General features: G+C 36.4%; 1 protein-coding gene across 15 annotated transcripts in view; it reads left to right on the forward strand.

Annotated features, from left to right (window-relative positions):
* Positions 1-21,239, forward strand: part of Cpsf2 (cleavage and polyadenylation specific factor 2, 100kDa) — a 33,684-nt gene extending 12,445 nt beyond the window's left edge. For all 15 annotated transcript variants that reach the window (XM_005390313.2, XM_005390318.2, XM_005390319.2 and 12 more), the window contains 10 exons: positions 684-799; positions 2,109-2,296; positions 2,947-3,237; positions 9,186-9,286; positions 9,855-10,055; positions 12,157-12,309; positions 14,552-14,777; positions 16,114-16,413; positions 17,907-18,041; positions 18,397-21,239. In XM_005390313.2, the coding sequence (XP_005390370.1) occupies positions 684-799; positions 2,109-2,296; positions 2,947-3,237; positions 9,186-9,286; positions 9,855-10,055; positions 12,157-12,309; positions 14,552-14,777; positions 16,114-16,413; positions 17,907-18,041; positions 18,397-18,489 (1,804 nt within the window). In that variant the 3' untranslated portion in view covers positions 18,490-21,239. The remainder of the gene's footprint in view (positions 1-683; positions 800-2,108; positions 2,297-2,946; positions 3,238-9,185; positions 9,287-9,854; positions 10,056-12,156; positions 12,310-14,551; positions 14,778-16,113; positions 16,414-17,906; positions 18,042-18,396) is intronic.
* The last annotated feature ends 338 nt before the right edge of the window (positions 21,240-21,577 follow it).

The following is a 21,577-nucleotide window of genomic DNA, read 5'->3' on the forward strand; positions in this document are numbered from 1 at the left end:
GAGGCAGGAGGATCACTTGTGTTCAAGGCCAGCCTGGGCTACATAGTGAGTCCATGCTAGCCTGACCTACATAGTGAGACCCTATCTCAAAAAAAAAAAAAGAAAAACAAAAGCCACCTGGGATATAGAACTGAGAATATAGGACAATAGGACTGTATCTGTGATATCCACATCTTGAGGTATTGTAGATTGAACCTAGGGCCTTATGTCTAGGTAAGTGCTCTAACACTGAGCTATATTTCCATACTTGCTATCCTCCTTCCTCAGCCTCCTGATTACAGTTGTGCATCACCATGCCCAGTAGGATATTCACTTTATTTTGGACTGTGGTGGTCCTCTGGAAGGTTTTTATTTTCCTCTTTATACATATTTTTAAAAATTTACTTGACTTCTTTTGAATCAGTGAGCATATATACTTTTATAGTTAACAGTGGTAAAAAGCCTTACAAAATCAGTTGCTTTTTTTTTGAGACAGGGTCTTACTATGCAGTTCAGGCTGGAACTCGCAACAATCCTCCTGCCTCAGCCTCCTGAGTAACTGGGATTACAGGCATGTGCCACCATGCCCAGCTCAGTTGCTTATTTTTTAATGAAGAGAACCTATCATTATTTATTTGAAGTGATATAAAATAGTATTCTTTTCAAACTTTATTTATTTATTTTTTCTTCTCAAACTTTAACAGCCACTTAAATGGATGTTCCCTGGAAATGCTAAGCAGACCCTCTCTACTCATCACAGATTCATTTAATGCTACCTATGTGCAGCCTAGAAGGAAGCAGAGAGATGAACAGCTTCTGAGTATGTATTGTCTAGGGTTCTTTTTAAAGAGCTGTGGATGTGCATAGTCGCATGAAATTCTTTTTACTGTGTTGAACTTGATCATAAAAACTTAGCTAACTCCAGCAGTTTTGAAGAAATACGTGACCATGTCAGTATTTTAAATATTTAAGGTTGGCCAACTCTCCCAGGCTCTCACTGGTATGTTTGTATAGTAAGACTTGCTATATATTAATTAGAAAAACACATTCTAAAAGAAAACTGAAAAAACCAGATAAATGAGGAGACACAGAGAGAGCATCTGCTGGTTTTGGTGTTGGGTTTTTTACACGGTAGTCTTGGGTTTAAAGAGATGGCTCTGAACTGTTGCTGCTGATTTCTCTTTGGATTTGAGCTGCTTCACTTCATGTTCTTTTTCATAAGCTATATGAGATTTCAGCAGGGAAAATTGGATTCTACTTTTAAACACGTTAGCAACCACTTTCTTAGTCTCTCTACCCAGAAAGTATAACTTGTATATTGTATGACTAATCACTAATTCGAATTTATTTATTCCTAGTTTTTTTGTCTGTTTGCTTTTTGCCAGTTATTTCCAAGTAGACTTTCATGTAGAGCCAAGAAATCTATGAAGGTTAAAGATACATATACATGTAAAAACTCTTATACTTTGTTTTTTGTTATTGTTGTTTTGGTTTTAGGAGAAAATGTGATCAGCATTTTATTCTATGGGTATACATAGAAAATATGTGTTCTATAATATATATATATTTGTGTGTTTCTGCACAAATTTGTGTAGAAATATATATATTTGTGTGTTAATTTTGGGATTAACAAACATCATTAGGGTGGACAGGTGAATGCAGGGTGGCTTGGAAGCCCCCATGCTTATTGCATGAGGCCCGGTCATTTTTCCCAGTGATTTTTTTGAGATAGGGTCTTGCAACATAGTTCAGGCTGGCCCCTGACAGGGATCTTCTTGCCTCAGTCTCTCTCATACTGGGATTATGGGCATGTGCCACCACACCTGGCTCAAATACCATTTTCTATGTATATTTGATGTGAAAGAGTTGGAAACTATTGATTTATAATATTTAAATGAAAAAGTTGAGAGTTAATGGCCTTAGTTTTTACCTCTAATGAAGATATATTTGAGAAAATTAGAAGAAGTTGTGTTGACCTAAGCAAAATGTTTCATTTTGTACCAGACCTAATGATTAAGGTTACTTACAGATTGTAGTCTGCTTTATAGAAACAAGGAGACGACGTTATCTTTAATTTTGTAGCACAGTATTGTTTTGTTCTATAGGAATTTTACCTTCTTGTTTTTTAGCAAATGTCCTGGAAACCCTTCGAGGTGACGGAAATGTGTTAATAGCAGTGGATACTGCAGGCAGAGTTTTGGAACTTGCTCAGCTTCTTGATCAGATTTGGAGAACTAAAGATGCAGGATTGGGCGTTTACTCACTAGCGCTCCTAAATAACGTCAGTTATAATGTGGTGGAGTTTTCTAAGTCCCAGGTTTGTTTTCATGTCATCATTTGTAACAACAAGGTTTGCCAGTGACTGATCTTATGAAGTTCAAATCTTAGTTGTCTTTTGGATATTATTTTTCTGAAGAGGTTGATAATAGTAGTTAGTATTAACTATTTACTGTCCTGTATGCTTTACATAATTATTTAATCTTTGTATACCCTATGAGATAGTTTCTATTTTTGTCTCCATTTTACAGACTGAGCAAGTTGCTTCTCTTCTAATTCTTGATATCCTGTACTATAAAATAGGACAAAAATAGAACCTACCTGATAGGGTATAACTGTTAGAATTCATTATTCTTTCTTTTGTATAAACTCTTTCCCTTGAACTAGCAGTCTCTAGGATCAGATATTTACGTAGAACGTACACACTGCTTTCTCAAAAAGATTTAAGGTGACTTATAATCAAATAATAATTATAATCACTGAAAAGTAGAACTTTTAGGATGAGAAATGGAGTGAGAGACCTTAATAGGGAAAGAGAATCAGAAAATTGCTGCTTGTCAGAAGAGTACAGATTTCAGCAACTAGTAGAGGAAAAGAAGACTTGAAATAGAACTTGAATTCCTTGACTATTGTGGGATACATTGAAGTTGTAGTATTTTCTAATCATTGTTATCTTTCCCCCCATATTAGGTAGAGTGGATGAGTGATAAATTGATGAGATGCTTTGAAGACAAAAGGAATAACCCATTTCAGTTTCGCCATCTTTCTTTATGCCATGGTCTTTCGGACTTGGCTCGAGTACCTAGCCCCAAAGTTGTCCTTGCTAGCCAGCCTGACTTGGAATGTGGATTTTCAAGAGATCTCTTTATTCAGTGGTGTCAGGACCCTAAAAACTCAATCATTCTAACTTATAGAACTACTCCTGGGACTTTAGCACGTTTCTTAATTGATAATCCTTCTGAAAAAATTACAGAAATAGAGGTAAGCACTTGTATACAAACTTTATCTTAGAACTGTTTTGGTAGTATGCTATTTAAAAATAAAACTTAAAATTGCCATATTATTTTTGTAATAACAATAGAGAGCATTTAAAGCAAAAACTTCAGAACCCCGTAACTGGAGATTCTTATTCCAGAACTCTTTCACTGTGCTCTATGGAACCATACCCAGAAGGAGTACATCCGTGTACACTGTGTTCTTAATCTCTGAAAAGTTCCATTCAGCCTTTTCCTGAATTGAAATTGGGCTGCTCCCTAATCATGTTTCTTTGTCCTCTCAATTAGACCTTTCTTTTTTTCCATGTTTCTTTTACTTTGGGTGAGGTTGGTAGCTGTCCTTGTTCTGCATTGCAGCTTTCAAGCCATTTTTCTTCCCTTTGCAGTTCATGCCATCAGATCTGATGATGTGCCCCTTGTTTGTGACATTTATTAATCTCTTGGCCATGATCTGTCATTTGTGACTTTAGTCCCTGGTTCATGACCTTCCTGTCCACTCACATGCAGGACTCTCTTCTTGCAGACTTTAACATCTGAATGTAGGCCCTGTCCAATTCCGTGGTCTTCTCAGTTCCTTGAGACCGTGTTCCTAATGCTGTTTTCCTCACTTTACCTCAGCCATCCACTCCCTTGTCATGCTGTTTCCATCCAGATCTTCACATCAAGACTCCCACTCTGATCTTGCAGCTGATTTTTTCTGTTACTTCCATACCAACAGTGCTTCAGTCCTACTGGGACTTTAGTTTGTGAACCTCACCTTTATTCATCCTTGTAGCTTAGTCATTAGCTCTTGATTGATTGTTTTATAAACACCTTTAACTCTGTTACCCTTCAGTTGTTTTTACTTACCTGGCAAAACCTTGACCCTGTCTGTGCCCAGTCGGTGCTTTGTCATTGAGTTAAACACAACCCTGTGGGTAGGTTCCGCTTCATTTTCAAGACCTCACATTTCAAAAGGGTACTCAACATTTATAGGATTTCTCATTCTCCAGGAGTGCAGTTTTATGTCTTCTCACTCAAAACACCCTACAACTCACCCTCAGCCTTGTTCATGGCGCATGACTTGTCACAAGTTCAATAGAGAAAGTAGAATTAGACAGGGATTCCTTTAGGTTACCATTACAAAATATACTAAGCTGTTTCTGCATCTTTATCTCCTCCCTTATCTCCTTTATGGGAGCAAGATAATTTGGTAAATGACCAAGATACTAAAAAATTATATTTCTTAATAACCTACCTATCACATCTACTAATTTTTTCAGAATTGATATTATGACTAAAGTTCATACCAGTTAATGCTGGATTGGATAGTTAATAACAGTCAGGGTTGGACAGCGTTTAAATGACTGGTTTTCGTTCTGGCTTCATGGCAGCCATTTAAAGCAATGCTTAGTTTGTTAAAAAACTCAGTGGTTTCTTTGTCTTGTATAACTCTAGTTAAGAAAAAAAAATGGGTTGGGTGTGGTAGCATGTACTTATTATCCTAGCACTCAGGAGCTTGGGCCAGGAGGATTGTGAGTTAGAGCCTAGGCTAGGCACCTTAGCAATTTAGCAAGACCCTTCTCAAAGAATTGTGCTCCCTTCTGCAGCACATATACTAAAATTGGAAAAAAGGAAAAGGGCTGGAGATATAGCTTAGCAGTGCAGCGATTGCCTATCATATAAAAGGCCCTGGGTTTAATCCACAGTACAAAAAAAGAGCGTGGTGTTAGTAACCGAAGTCTGATATATATTCACTATAAATACAGAATTGTTGGATAAGGATTTAAGCAAGCACATCAGAGTAAAATACTGTCTTGGGTTGTTTAATAGCTTAGAAATAGCAAGTTAAAAAAACTCAGAAGTACTTGGAACAGTTTCATGAGATATAAAATATTGAATTTGAAATTTTAATTACTAGAAATTCAATTAAGGCTGATACGCCATTTGAGGAATGAATAAAAGAATATTAGTGGCAATGATACACAGAAGTATATCAAGCAAGTGAAACATGAAATGTCAGATTTTTATTTTTTGCCAAGTATACGTAGTGCTTAGGACTCTTTCTCTGCTCCCCTTTTTAGAGCAGTTTGTCTGCAGTTACCCCTCCTTTCCCCATTATCTCTTGTCTTTTTCCTTTTACTTAATCACATCCCAAACAGTTATTATTCTACCCTCCCCCCTACAAACCATTTTAGAAAATTTTATGTATCTCTCTATCTGTCTGTCTGTCTATCTATCTATCTATCTATCTATCAAGACAGGGTCTCATTATGTCTTTAAGGCTGGCCTTAAACTCACTGTGTAGCCCAGGCTGGCCTCAAACTTGCTGCAATCCTCCTGCCTCAGCCTCCCGAGTGCTGGGATTACAGCATGCACCATTATGCCCAGCCCAACCTTCTTTTTTCTCAGTCTTTCTTATGGGACTAGCAGCCCTTTCCACATACCTACTAAGGCCAAAAATTTAGAAAATTAAAAATGTTCACTGAAGTAAAATAGGTATTAAAGAGTATATAACATAAGTATGGCATGTGATGAATTTACACAGTGAACATACCTGTCTAGCCTGCATCCAGTCAAGAAATATGATATTATTGGCTCCCCATACATCCCCCTCCTGACCCTCTGTGTCCCCTTCACAGATCTTTAACCACTGCACAGATCATTAACTCACAGATTATTACTTTTTTGGGGGGTGGTACTAGGGACTGAACCCAGAGCTTCACACATGCTATGTAAATCCTGAGTTGCATTCCCTGCCTTTATAACTTATTTTTGAACTCTTTTCTATCTATACGCAATCCATCAGCAAGAGTACTCTCCTACAAAACTACTGCACACAGTGAAACTAGGAGATAAGCATTGATAGTGTACTAGCATTTCATTCACGGACCCCACTCAGGTTCATCCTTCTCTGTTTTTGTCTGGGTCCCCATCCAGGATTATATGTTGGATTAAATTGGCATGACTGTTGGCATTTTTGAAGCATATGTGTTCTTGTCCCTGCTCCCCTTTGATACACAGATATCTCTTTCTTTCTTTTTTTTTTTTTTTGAGATAGGGTCTCACTATGTAATCTTGTGGTGATCCTCCTGCCTCAGCCTCCCAAGTGCTGGGAATATAGGCATGTGCTACCACAGCCGGGTTCACATTTTGTTTTGTTTTTTCTTTTTGAGGCAGTTTCACTATGCAGTTCAGGCTGGCCTTGAACTCACTTTGTAGCCCAGCCTGGCCTGGAACGTGCAGCAGTCCTCCTGCCTCAGCCTCCTGAGTGCTGGGATTATAGTTGTGTGCCACCATGCCCTGCCCATGGTATTTTTTCAAAGGCCAAATTAACCACATATTCTAAAGCTTGTTCTTTTTACTTGAGTCTTTCTTTAAGAGTGAATGTATATAAAGATCTTCCTTACATAGTAGTTGGTATATTATGGAACAAATGTTTTTGAATAGATAAATGAATTCTTTTCAGTAACTTTGTAGTAATACGTTATATACGTGTACTCTGATTGTTTAATCCAGTGGACCTTAAGGAATTCCTCAAACCTTTTTAGGGAGTCTATAAAACCAAAGCTCTTTTTCATAATAATATTAAGATATCACTTGCCTGTTCACTGTTCTGTATTCATGCTGATGGGTAAAATCAATGTTGTAAGAAGTGCTGGTACCTTAGTATAAATCAAGGCAGTGGTACTCCGTGTGCTGTACTGGAAATCACTGCATCTTCTTACGACCATGCACTTGTAGTTAAAAAAGTGCCAAGTTAGTTTAAGAACAGCCTTGACAAAGCAAGTAAAAGTCATTACTATTACTCCATCTGTTTAGTAATTTAAAAAATAATTTTAGTGATGAGAAATGTGCATAAAGCATTTGTATTGTTTGCTAAAGTACCATGGTTATTTCCAATAAAAAAGACCTGTGTGATTGAGTTTTGAGTTCAGTTAGCTGCTTTGTTTTTGAAGTACTGTTTTTCCTTAAAATAATAGATAATTCATTTTTAGGTGTTTGAATGATATTTTCTTAAAAATTAATAAATTGAACCTGTTATTAAATGGAAAGTTACTAACATTCGTTGCTTAAATCTGATAAAATTTTAACTTTCAAGTGAAAATTAAAAAATTTTGGTGATTTGAGGAATTTTGGAAATTGAAATTTCTGAAACTATGACATGGATAGCTGAAAAGGTTTCTGATGAGATTAATGATATTTGTGAATATAATTTTTAAAAATCTTATCATTTGTGAGATCTATGTAATTTGGTGAATGGGTATTTCTGAATAACTATTGTATGCTGTTATGAAATATTGCATAAGTAAAAGATCCATTTAAAATACAAGATACATCAATTAATCATAATTTGACAGAACACAAAAAATTTATTATGGTATGACTTCAGTCCACATTATAACTAACCTTTAAAAAGTTACTTTTTAGCTTGACATGCTATCACAAGCCTGTAATCTCAGCACTGTGGGAAGTTCAGGCCTACCCCATGCAATTTAGCAATTTAGTGAAAACTTGTCTTAAAATAAAACAAGAATTGGGAACATAGTTTGGTGGGAAGGCCCTGGGTTCAGTCCCTAGAACTGTGTGTGTGCACACATATACAATGCATAGAAATTACTGTTTTTTGAGTTTTAATGTATTAAAAGAGATTATATCTGTGAAAAAGCTACTTCCCCTTAGAATATCATATCTAGATAAGGCTACATTTTCTTCACGTACTTTCATCAGAACAACATATTGTAAGGGATTATGTGTAGATGGAGAATTCATGCAGAATCCACCTGTCTTCTATTGAGCCAGAGAATAGAGTTGTAGAAAAATGTAAAATACTGCCATACTTCTCACTTTGGTTTTCCTTTGGAAAATATAGTTGTATTTGTGAAAATATGTTAATATCTAATGGTTTTATTATTCTGATAAACAGGCTATTTCTGAATAACTATTGTATGCTGTTATAAAATATTGCATAAATAAAAGATCCATTTAAAACACAAGATACATCAATTAATCGTAATTTGATTAATTTCTTTTTAAAATTTCTATTGTAACTTTTAAAATTTTTAAATTTCTATTGTAACTTTTGTTATGGTAAATATTGGTGAATATAACCTACAAAAAAAGCTCTGGGATTCTCTAATTTTTAAGTGTTGAAGGCAGTCTGCAGATAAAAGTATGAGTATTACTGACTTAATCATTTTATATCGGTAGGTCCTAAAGTTTTGCCCAATTTTTTACTGTTACAAACATTACTGCAGTGTACTTTTTTTTCCACATTTGTGTGATTGTTTCAGTAGAATGAATTCCTACAAATATAAAAGCTGTCTAATGACATTTTCATTTTTAGATATTAGCAAATTACCTTTAATGTAACTATACTAAATTTTGCATAGTAAGTGAAGTTTCCCTTTCTTCGTTGTAATTAGCTTTGCCAATTTTGTTAATTAAAAATTTTTTTTATATTTTGCATTTTTTTCAAGGACTATAATTAGATATCTTTCTATGACTACTAATTATCCATCAGTCTTATTTTGTAAGTTCTTTATACATTTCGTCTTTTGATATCATTTGTTTCTTTTAATTTTATGAGATTTTTAAATGTCAGACATTTATTTTTTAATGTTGCCATATTTAGTCATTGTTTCCATTAAGGTTTTAGCTTCTGAGTTTTATGTTTTATATGGGTTTTCTGTGGCCTCATCTACTCCCAATTATAAAAGTATTTGTCTGTATTTTCTTCTAATTGACTGGTACTTTTAACCAATTTTATTTAAACTTATCCCAGACATGTAAGAGCTCAGTTTTAGTTCTAATCTAAGTAGAATCTCCAATTGCAGATAGTGGAAATTTGATTAATTTTAGAGGGAAATTGAAAGATGATGAATTAATTATGTGATATGTCACTACCTCAACCCCCTAATATTGACGTTTTCTTTTGTCTACTATTTTTTGTAGTTGAGGAAACGTGTGAAGCTTGAAGGGAAAGAGCTTGAGGAGTACTTGGAAAAAGAGAAACTAAAGAAAGAAGCTGCTAAAAAACTTGAGCAGTCAAAAGAGTGAGTTGTTTTCATATAATTTTAAGTTTAGCTGTGTAATTCGAAAATAATTTTTTTTTTAAGGACTAGGGATTGAACCAGGCCCTTCATACTGAGTTCCATCTCCAGCCCTTTTTTTATCTTTTTGAGACAGCATCTCACTAAGTCAGTAACTTGCCCAGGCTGAGCTCAGACTTGTGATCCTCCTGTTTTAGCCTCCCAGAGTGCTGGGATTACAGGCATGTGCCACCTTACTCAGCTCAAAAGAACATATTCCTAAGATTTAAATGTCCAGTTGGGAATATTTAAATTTTCGTAGAACTTCATTACTTTTGTTATATCTTTAAATGGTTAAAGTACTTATTCCTTTCAGTGCTGATATTAATCTGCACTTATCAATTGGTAGTTAATGCTATATTTTATAAAATATTGATCTAATATTGAATATTGTTATGTCAGTTGAATTAATATTCAGTTAGGAACATTGAATTCAGCTAGTAACATTGACTATTCAGTAATAACTTTATAAATATTAATTGAAAATCTCTGTGGGACATTATGACCTGGATTTATTCCACAATCCTCCCAGGGCAGACATAGACTCCAGTGATGAGAGTGATGTCGAGGAAGATATTGACCAGCCGTCTGCTCATAAGACAAAGCATGACCTGATGATGAAAGGTGAAGGTAGTCGTAAAGGAAGTTTCTTCAAACAGGCAAAAAAGTCTTATCCTATGTTTCCTGCCCCAGAAGAAAGAATTAAATGGGATGAGTATGGAGAGATTATCAAGTATGTGAGCAAAACAGACTTTTCTTTCTTACAGATTATAGGCATCAGTTGTGTTATTTCAGCTCAGTAAATTTGGTCTTTCTGATCAGCGTGTACTTTGTTAGATTCTGAATACCTTGACTTGAAAGATATAGAAGACTTGTAGTTTGAAATAAAAGTAGAAATGTTGAAGAACACCTAGAAAATTGATATTAAGGGAAATTAATACTTAGTTGTATGAGTGGTTTAAAAAGATAAACAAGACTCTTTCCCCATCTAAGAAGAGAGGTAAGAGACATGTATTGGAGAAAGGCATAGGATAAAAGGAAATTTTGGTGGTGATTGTGTTTAGTTTAGGAAATGGGTTATGATCCAAACATTATACATATTTTAGTTATAAGAAGAATATGAGGTAGCATGAGTTGAACCATAAAATATCTGTAGAATTACATCAACTATCAGAAAACAACTAAAACCCCATCTGCTAAACTGCACATTTGAAAACACTTTTCAGGGTCCCCATTACTTCCCTGGTAAATGTCAGATGCCTCGCATAATGTGTGCTATCTTTCATGATCTGGTTTCTTTTTTTCTGTTGTTTTCTCTGTGTTTGTTTATTACCTTTTATTTTATGGTTTGTTTTGAGCTGGGTTGTTGTGTTGCCCAAGCTGCTCTGGAACTCTAGACTCCAATGATTCTCCTGCCTCAGCCTCTCAAGTAGCTGGTATTACACACACATGCCAGTGTATTTGGCTTAGTTTCTCCATATTTCTTGTGCTTTCTTTGTACTTCCATAATGCTATTTGAGCACTTAAGTGGATTTAGGTCATTCCTGGGTTTCTAGAAAATTCCATTATCTACCTCACTCTCTAAAAGCATAGAGAGGAAACATAACAACTTAAACAACACTAGTGCTTGGCTTTGTTTCTCTGTTTTTCATGTACTTTCTTTGTTACTTCCATAATACTGTCTTTAGCATGTAGTGTACTTAAGTCATTCTTGGAATTAATGAGGTAAATTCCCTTGTTGCCCTGGCCCTCTGAACAATAGAAAAGAAAACCACTTGTCACTGATGAATTTGCTTGCAGTTCCACTTGACCATTGGCCAGTCTGTTTAACACATGGACAGTTCTGTTTAGCTTTAGTTTCTTTATCTGAAAATAGGGATAAGAATTACATGAGGGTTTTTTTTTTTTTTCTTTTTTGGGAGGATGTAGTGGTAGTGGTTGTACCAGGTGTCAAACCCAGGACCTTATGCATGCTAGGTACGTGCTCTACCATGAACTACACCTCCAGCCCTGAAGGTTGTGTTCTTAAGGCACTTAGTATAGAACCTGACATGCAATAAATGGCCCTGAAGCGGTTGCTACTGCTGGTGTTACTCTGTAAACTACAGTTAGAGATATTGGACTGCAGAAGGTAAAAATCTGCTGCAGCAATGTGGATGTTGAAGAATAGATGCCTGGATTCTCAGAGGAGTAGAGTGGATTTGGGAGTGAGGCGTAGACAATTACAGGAGGTTAGAGAGAATTTTTAAAACAAATTTTCGACTTTACTTTTAGTTAGAGCTCTGATATTGGAAATAAAAATGGGAAGACATGTTATAGTACACTGAAATAAAGATGAAGGCTTATGAAGAAACTAAGAATTTTGTATCTGTGTTCTCAAAAATGTGCAAATGGAGAATCATCTTCCTTTGGAGAAAAAGGAAATTACAGGCCTAAAGGACAGCTGAGAGGAGTTCTTAGGTGTGTTGTTCATGGCAATGGAAACCATAGAAATTGACAAAAAATAATTATTTGAAAAGAATGTAGTACCAGATTGCAAAGTACTTCTTATAGCCACTGAATTTTTCTAATGACCTTTCACTCGTCTTTCACTAGGGGCCTTTTAACTAGTCTACCCAGTGTGCATGAAGAACACTCTTCAGTGGGCATGAGACTACATGATACATACAGTCATCTGACAATAGATACTATGACACTTACTGGCTTGGGATCAAATGTGTATTTCAGTCTTGAAATTTGTGAGCAGTCTAGAAATGTATGCTACCTACTAGTTGTATATGTTATATAATGTTAGCTTGCTTCTTACTACTTCTAATTAGAGACTTTTTATTTAGACCAGAGGATTTCTTAGTGCCAGAACTTCAAGCTACTGAAGAAGAAAAAAGTAAATTAGAATCTGGTTTGACAAATGGAGATGAGCCCATGGATCAGGATTTATCTGATGTTCCAACTAAGTGTATTTCTACAACAGAATCTATTGAAATAAAGTAAGTGCTTTTGCTTTTGTTGCATTTGGAAAATAGATTACAATATAAAATCTTACATTATTTCAAAGTGAAATTTCTCAGTATCCTCTGGTAAGTTTATACTTTTAAGGTTAATTTTTTTTTTTCCATGAAAGGGTGTGTGAAATATGGTGGTATTTTCTTTTCATTAATGATACTTGAATGTCCAAGTAGTTGAGTTAGTAGTAAGGGGGAGGGGAGATAGACATTAAATGTTTCTGGCCTTCTCATTAAGTCTTGTAGCAGGTAGAAGAGAATAGTGCACCTTGCAAGTTTTCATTTTTTCTGACTAACTGCTTGTTTCACTAATACCCTACTGTCTAGAAAATTTAATTGAAGTTTTAATATCTTCATAACTTCTTAATAGCTACCCTTTTTTCCCTTTCTACTTAGAAACTTCCCCCCGCATTTCTACTTAGTATAATTTTGAAATTTTTTCGGTCATCAGAGAGTAAATTGGTTTATTTTCTCAGTGATACATTTTATATATTCTCAAGTATAGCTAAGGTATAAATAATTCATGTTGAAAGTGTAACACATGTTTTTCTCAAGTCCTCATTTTATATATTGTATAAATTTTTTTCTGATGATAAAAGCCATTTTTTATTTTAAAGAGAAAAAAATAACAGCAAAGACAAAAGCAAAACAACACAAAAACAATAAAAACATTACAGAATTTCAAAATAAGATGATAGGAAATTAACAGTGGTTGTTATATTACATACGGTTGTCTTCATCGAAGTTGCTCAGATTACCAGATGTAAGAATGCAAGATTGATCAAACAAAAAGAATAAAAAATAATTTTAAAATACATTAGAAACGATACAGAGCTTCACTAAACAAGATGGTAGGAATTGAACAATGGTTGTTGTATTGCATATTGTTGTCTTCAAATTAGTTGTTCAGATTACCGGATGGGAGCATGCAAAATTGATCAAAAAAAAAAAAATTAAGCATTAGCAATAATGCTTTCAATAAACCAGTAGACATCAGCAGTACAATTATCCCAGCTATCTTTTATATACATATAGATTTTTTCCCTTCTTTCTTTTCTCCTTTCCTTCATCCCAGTTGTTCCTTCCCTTTGAGCAATTTCTTTCCCTTTCACAATATCTAACGCACCTTTCAGGTTTTATTTACTCTTTCAGGTTCTTATACTAGGGAGACAATACAATGTTTACGCATGCAAGACTGATTTATTTCATTTATGAGTATGGTCTCTTGTTGCATCCATTTATCTACAAAGTCCTCGAGTTTATCCTTCTTTATAGCTAAGTAGTACTCCATTGTATAAAAATACTACCAGTTGATGGGCATTTGGGTTGTTTGTAAGATTTAGCTATGACAAATCATGCTACTATAAACATGAGTTCACATATATTGCTGTGGTACAATGTTTTCAGTTTTTCTGGAAAAATACCCAGAAGGGGAATAGCTGAGTTAAGTAGGACCTTTAATTCTAGTTTTGTAAGGAATCTTCACACTGATTTCCACAGTGATTTCACTAGTTTAGACTCCCACCAGCTGTGAAGAAGGGTTTCCTCTTCCCCACATCCCCTCCAGCATTTGTTATTGGTTGATTTCTTGATGATAGCCATTCTTTCTGGAGTGAGGTGGAATCTCAGTGTTGTTTTAATTTACATTTCTTGAATGACCAATGATGTTGAACATTTTTTCATATATTTATTCGCCATTTGTACTTCTTCATCTGAGAAGTGTGTGTATTCATCTCAAATGCCCAGTTTTGGATTCGGTCTTTGAATTTGGGGGCCCAATTTTTAAAAATTCTTTACATGTTCTAGATAGAAATCCTTTTTCTGAGGGACAGTTGGCTAAAATTTTTTCCCAATTCGTGGGTTTTCTTTTTACCCTATTTCTTTTGATGTGCAAAAACTTTTCAATAAGAGGAGATCCCAATTGTTGATTCTTTCAAGTATTTCCTGTGTAGTTTGGTTTTTGTTCATGAACTGTCTGTCTATTCCTATGTCTTCAAGATTTTTGCCTGCTTTCTCTTCCTGTAGATTGAGTGTTTCTGTTTTAATATTTAGATCTTTGATCCATTTTGACTTCAGTTTAGTGCGTAGTGATAGACATGGGTCTAATTTTAGTCTTCACCATGTGGAAAGCCAGTTTTTCCAGCGTTGTGTTAAAAGCCATTTTTTAAAAAAGCTTAGCTTTGGAATTATCAGAAAAGTAAGCTCAAATAATCGTGTCTAATTGCAGAGCCAGGGTTACTTACATAGACTATGAAGGACGCTCTGATGGAGATTCCATTAAAAAAATCATTAATCAGATGAAACCACGCCAACTGATAATTGTCCACGGCCCACCAGAGGCCAGTCAAGATCTGGCAGAGTGCTGCCGTGCATTTGGCGGGAAAGATATTAAAGTGTACATGCCAAAGCTGCATGAAACAGTTGATGCCACCAGTGAAACACACATCTACCAGGTAAGTCAGCTGCCACCTTAGCCGTAAGGAATTAAACACTTTATGTTGCAGATCAGGAGTGCGGGAGTGAGTGAGATGGACACGGTTCCCTGCCCTGGCAGAGCTGAGAGTCCATGGGGTTTGTAATCAGCAAAGAGCAGCATTTCCCTTCTGGTTATACTTTTTTTGTTGTTTCATTTTGTTTCATTTCATTTCATTTAGTTTGGTTTGGTATGTGTTTTTGAGACAGGGTCTTGCTATGTTGTTCAAGCTGGCCTTGAACTCACTATGTAGCTCTGGCTGGCCTTAAACTCATGGCTATTCTCCTGCCTCAGCCTCTTGAGTGCTGGGATTAGAGATGTGCACCACCAAGTCTGGTTATTATCTCTGATAGAGAAAGTGTAGGATTCCATAAACGTACAAAGACAAAACCCTGAGCCAAACTTGGAGGTTTAAAAAAGGATTCCTGGGGGGCTGGGGATTTAGCTCAGCGGCAAAGTGCCTGCCTGGCAAGCGCAAGGTCGTGAGTTCGGTTCCCGGTATCGGAAAAAAAAACCAAAAAAAAACAAAAAACAAAAACAAAAAAAGGATTCCTGGAAGAAGTAATAACTAGGCGGAATCCTGATGGATGCTTAGGTGAATTGTGAAGACAGCTAGAGTAGGAAAGAAAAGGGCAAAGAAGGTTCCAGGCAGAGGAAACAGTATTTGTACAGGGGAATAATGGTTGTTCAAGAATTCAAAGTTTAGCAAAGAAATTTACGGTTGTGAAGGTTCTTCTCCTAACTGGAGCAAATAGGCGACAGTTACAGAAAACAGGACTAGTAGAGGAGAGATGAACAATTACCTGGTTGTGGGAGATAGTGACAGTTGAAGATAGGAGTGATGTCTGGAAAAAAAAGGCATTAGCGCTGAATAGGCAAAAAAATTATTCGGGTAGAGCAAGAGGAAGCAACATTCTGAGACAGGAGGTATGAAACGGCGTGGAATACCCGTGCTCTGGAGTCCGCCAGCACCAGAGGCTGAGTTGCTGCGAGGCCGGCGTGGCGGCGCGTGAGCATCAGCGGGTGCTCTGCTCATTCTCACTCGAAGTAGTGCAGCTATAGGCACCACCCTGGCATTCACGCTAGAAAAGAACAATGCCATGTGATTCCATGTGCAGCCAAGGTTGAGAGCCTCTGCTTTGGGAAGTAGACCAGGACCCTGATGATCTTCTAGGCTGTTGCAAGGATCGGATGAGTGGAAGATTTTCAGATTTGAACCCTCGCATCAGAGTTAGGAAGTGACAGTGAGAGGCCACATATAATTTGTTAATTTATACTCTCGGTTTCCTCTCTCCCTCTCCCTTTTGCACATCCAGGTGAGGTTAAAAGACTCACTTGTCAGCTCCCTTCAGTTTTGTAAGGCAAAAGATGCTGAATTAGCGTGGATAGATGGTGTCTTAGACATGAGAGTTTCCAAAGTGGACACGGGAGTAATTTTAGAAGAAGGGGAGCTCAAGGATGATGGAGAAGACTCAGAAATGCCAGTGGATGCTCCTTCCGATTCCAGCGTCATAGCGCAACAAAAGGCCATGAAAAGTCTGTTTGGAGATGATGAGAAAGAAACAGGTGAAGAAAGTGAGATCATCCCTACTCTGGAGCCCTTGCCGCCTCACGAGGTAGGAAAGCCTGTGCTCTTCAGTCTCCTCCTTGTCTTCCTTCTGGTTTTCTTTCTATGTTTGTAACCATTTAAAGTATGTTTTATGTAGGCTGTTTTCAGAGTTCTTAAAAAAGATTACTCAAGCTGGGCGTGGTACCCATGCCTGCAGTCCCAGCACTTGGGAGGCTGAGGCAGAAGGATCGTGCGTTTGAGGCCAGCCTGGGCTACATATCTAGTTCAAAACCAGCCTGGACTACAGAGCGAGACCCTGTGTCAACTACTGCAGCTAAAAAAAAAAAGATTGCTCTTGACGTGTTCCTGTGTTCCTGTGTGTGTATCCAAACTCTGTGGCTAGAAAATAACAATTTAAAGGAAACCTCCACGAAATCTTTCAGCATATAGAATGGTTTTTTGTTTTTTCAGCCAGGGTTTGTTTTGGTTTGGCTTGGTGTGGTGTTTGGTTTTTAAGACAGGGTCTCACTATGTAGTTAGGCTGGCTTTCAACTCACTGTGTAGCCTAGGCTGGCCTTGAACTTTCAGAGATCCTCTTGCCTCAGCCTCTCAAGTGTTGGAATTACAGGTGTGTGCCACCACCTCCAGCTTTCAGCATGGATTTTTAAATATTAAGCTTGATTGTGAGGATGATCTGCCTGCTTCCAATCAGATTTATAGTTTTCTGAGAATGTCTTACTCTTGCATTCCATTTTATATGTTGTCAGGTAATTTAAATCACTTTTGGATTTGATACAGTTAGAATCTTTGATTGGATATAGCCATAATTCTAGCCTGGTATTCGTTTACGTTTTCTTAAGGGGGAACTACTAATTGACAAAGATTTCAGGTAATGAAATTTAGAGCAGTATTAGAGCTGTAAGAGCCCTACGCATTAAGGGTAGTCTAGCACAGCTATGAATCTGACACTTGCATTGGATTCCCTTGTAGTACTGCTCTTGAGATTGGCAGGATGAATTAGAGAATCTTCTTTTCTCTCTGTGTGAAAGCTAGCACTCTTCAGAAATTTCAGAGTTACAGCATTAGGCAAGGGCCACTTTACCTTCCTGATTCTAAACCTGTGGCACCTATTGCATCCACTGTGAGGGAAGCGGGAAGTGGAAATGGGATTAGGGAAGAATTATCCCCTGAACTAAGCAAAGGCCTAGGGTTTGGAAAATGAATTTGTGGTTCAGTCCTGCCCTTTGGCACTCTAGTTGACCTTCTAGCAAGTGAGTGAGTGAACAGCATGTTACCACACATCTCTGTTATTAGGAGGCGTGACTAATAAAATTGTGAAACATCAGAAAATTGTGACGGGCTTTGTAATGTTAAGTAACGAGGTAAAATCCAAAATAACAAACGTGGAATGTGATTTACAGTCTTGATATAATCTGTCAAAGGACTTGGGGGAGTAATAAAAAATATCTCAGCGATCATGCAGTGCTTCAGTTTATTTAGTACCACTTTGTGTATGGTGTTTTATTTGAAATTATTGTTTCCCCTTTGACTTTACCCAAGGTTCCTGGACATCAGTCAGTTTTTATGAATGAACCAAGACTGTCAGACTTCAAACAAGTTCTTTTACGGGAGGGGATTCAAGCTGAATTTGTAGGAGGTGTACTTGTCTGCAACAATCAAGTAGCAGTCCGTAGAGTAAGTTCTTTTTTAATAAGGACTGAATTGAACACGTCCTTCATATATTTTGTCAGTTTGAATTCTTTCTTGCTTGGTTATTTCACACAATTGAAAACCAATAATTTAGATTTATAATGATGACCTTGAAGTGTGACTCGCAAGAAATGATACATAATTTTATGGTAAATTTTTATTGCTTGAATCCTCTGACATTTATGTGTCTATATAAAATTCCTTACTTGAATATTTATATTTGATAAATCAGCATTCTATATCTCACTAATTATAATCTATTATGTTTTGCTTATTATGTTTGCATATTAATGAATAGCAAATGTACTAAACAACTCTTTTTCTTAAACTTGCTTTCTAGACGGAAACTGGACGCATTGGATTAGAAGGCTGTCTTTGTCAAGATTTTTATAGGATAAGAGACCTTTTATATGAACAGTATGCCATCGTGTAAAGGACATGATGTCAAGAAGTATCTGCTTGACCTTTCTAAGAAAAAAGGGTTCTTACCTTATTCTAAGCTTTTGCTCCTTTCTTTTATAACATATAAAAAGAATCTACCAGAAAAACTGAACATGTGTTAAATTTTTAAAAATGTAAATAGAAGGCTGGGAATATAGCTCAGTGGTAGATGCTTGCCTAGCATGCATAAGGCCTGAGACTTTAATGCCCAGCGTCAGAAGAAAAGAAAGGTAGCAGGGAGGAAAATTTAAAATGTGAGTAGGACCCCTTTTGCTAATGCTCAGAATGAGCACCCTGCCTTTTGGCTTTCAGAGTGACAGAGGACCTAACAAGTGTACAGGCTGAGAATGAAAGATGGCCAGTTTCCTTTACACACCTTCGCCTTAGAAGGGCTTTTTACTTGAATAATACAGTGCAACTTAGCAAACCAGTTCATGGCCTTAGAGAACATGTTTGCATGTCCTCTTACAAACAGCTTCTTGTATTTTCTGGAATGAAAAGAGAATTATTTGACAAAGATGTGCTACAACAAAACTAAACTGATATAATAGTTTTTTGAAGATTAGGTATTTAAAAAAAAGTATATGTGCTATGGTTATTTTGAATTCTAGTGTATATTTTCACATGGTATGTATCTGTTCTACGCCTATAGTTCCCTGTGATTCATGCTAATGTGAGGTACTATGTATTTTGTCCAGGAATCAATTTTTATTTCTCCCATTTCTTGTTCTTAAGATTTTTTTCTTGTTCGATTTGAATTACTGCACCATGATATATGTCATCCAAAAGAACTGCTTGATGTGTTAGTCTTAAGGATTCTATGTACATATTAGACACAACTGTCAGCTGGGTTGTTGTACTTGAAACTGTTTTAGTGCTGTATTTTTAAGGAAAATGTTGAACTTCACTTTTTTTTATAAAGTAGCAGTGTAATTTAATTAAAAAATGTAAATGTTTTCCTCTCTTAGGCTTGCTCTCTTCTAGGGTGAGTGCAGCAGTGGTTGGATTTTATATACATTACTACAGAAATAATACTGAAATTGGCTGGGCACAGTAGCACATGCTTATGATCTCAGCTACTCAGGAAGCTGAGGCAAGAGTCACAAGTGCAAGACCCACTTGCGTAACTAAACAAAACATTCTCCAAACAAAAAGGATTGGGAATGTAGCTCAGTGGTAGAGTGTTTGCCTGGCATGTGGGAAGCCCTAGGTTCAGTCCCCAATGCTGCTAAAAACCAAAGCAAAAAACTAAATTGGATAAGGTCATCTTTGCTGCCCTGATACAGTATAAACGATTTGTATTGAAGAGTAAAATATGCAATTTTCATTGGATTTAGTCAATGAAAACCATAGTGCCCTATTTTAATTTGTTGATTATTATTATTTTTTAGAAGGTAGCTTAATCACAGCATACCTTAATGCTTACCCTCTCTACACTTAGCATTTTTAAGAGAATCAATCTTTGTTAACTTCTGTGGAGTTGTGCATATTTCTACCCAGTGACATCAGAATAGAATTAATACTTCATTCTGTTTCAAATGCTTACAGAACTTCTGTTGTGGATTATAATACTAATACAAAGTTTATAGCCTCCTGATCCTGAAAACCACATACACAAACTAGTATTTCAGAAGGTGAATAGAAAAGGTATATTTTCTTTTTAGCACCTCAAAAATTTTTGTCTCAAACTTCTGCTGCCGTATAATTCTGTTTTTATCCCACGGGAGGGGCTGGGGATTTAGCTCAGTGGCACAGTGCCTGCCTGGCAAGTGTGAGGTCATAAGTTTGATTCCCGGTACCAAAAAAAAAAAATTCTGTATCCCAGGAGAAAGAAAGTGTATTTGTTTCATGGTTTAAAGTATCTTGCAAACTTGGTTTTACATATTATATCACAATACCAATGTTGAAAAACTTCCCTTCCCTTCCCTTTCTGTTGGCATATGAGCAATGATCAAACTTTACAGTACCGAGCTGTAGTGGGTGGGTGGCACATGCCTGTAATTCAAGGCGTGGGAGACTGAGTCAGGAGAATCAAGTTCAGGATTAGTCTGGGCAACATAACATGCTAAACAAACAAACAATACATAAATAACCCGCCCCCAAGCACGTAAAGATTGCCATGTTAAATGTCACTGGAAGATCAATACTTTTGTTTCTAAAGAGATGACAATGTTCCTGACATTTCTAAAATGAAGACCTTTGTTTTAGCATGTTACTTAGAAAAATACCAGTTTTACTAGCGACTCTGAGGTAAAACAAACTCAGAGAAACTTCCAGATCTTTATTGTTTCAAAGCAAGAAAAAATACTTGTGGACTATCAACTGATACCTGCAAATAATTTTGTTGAAAAGAAATTTTATTGTAATGTTTGTTGCAGTGGGTTTATACATATTGGGTATTGTTGCAATTATTTGTATATTTTCAGGACCCAGTAGCTGACTTTCTGGTGAGGAAATGAGGAAGTCAGTTTTCTAAGGAGGGCCATTCACCTTTGTAAAAGTTGGGGTGTGGTTAACATGCCATAAAATATACATTGTTTTTGAATGTATAGTTCATTTGGTGTGTTTACAGAGTTGTGGAGTCATTGTTCTACTGTCTAATTCCAGAACATTTTCATCATTCCAGAAAGGCACCCCATGCTCATTAGTAGTTATTCCCCGCTTTTCCCTTCTCCCTATCCCCTGTCAAACATTAAATTTTCTGACTATGGATTTCCCATAAACATAGAATCAAGCAACGTATGGCCTTTGGTGTCTGACTTCTTTCACTTACCATAATACTGTTCTTAAGGTTCATCGATATAGTAACATATGTCAGCATCCTTTTTATGGTGGAACTATATGCCATTGTATGGATATTTATACCACATTTTCTTTTTTCATCAGTGGGTGGATATTTGGGTTGTTTCCAATTTGGCGCTGTTATGAAGAATGCTGCTTTGACCAGCATGCATGAGCCTTTTTTTTTTTTTCCTTTTTGAATATATATTTTCAGTTTTCTTGGGTATATATCTAAAGAATTGAATTGTAATTCTGTTTAATCAGTTAAGGAGCTGGCAGGCTGTTTTCCAAAGTAATTG

Source organism: Chinchilla lanigera, unplaced genomic scaffold (genome assembly GCF_000276665.1).
Source record: "Chinchilla lanigera isolate Chin_1 unplaced genomic scaffold, ChiLan1.0 scaffold00037, whole genome shotgun sequence".
NCBI lineage: Eukaryota > Metazoa > Chordata > Mammalia > Rodentia > Chinchillidae > Chinchilla > Chinchilla lanigera.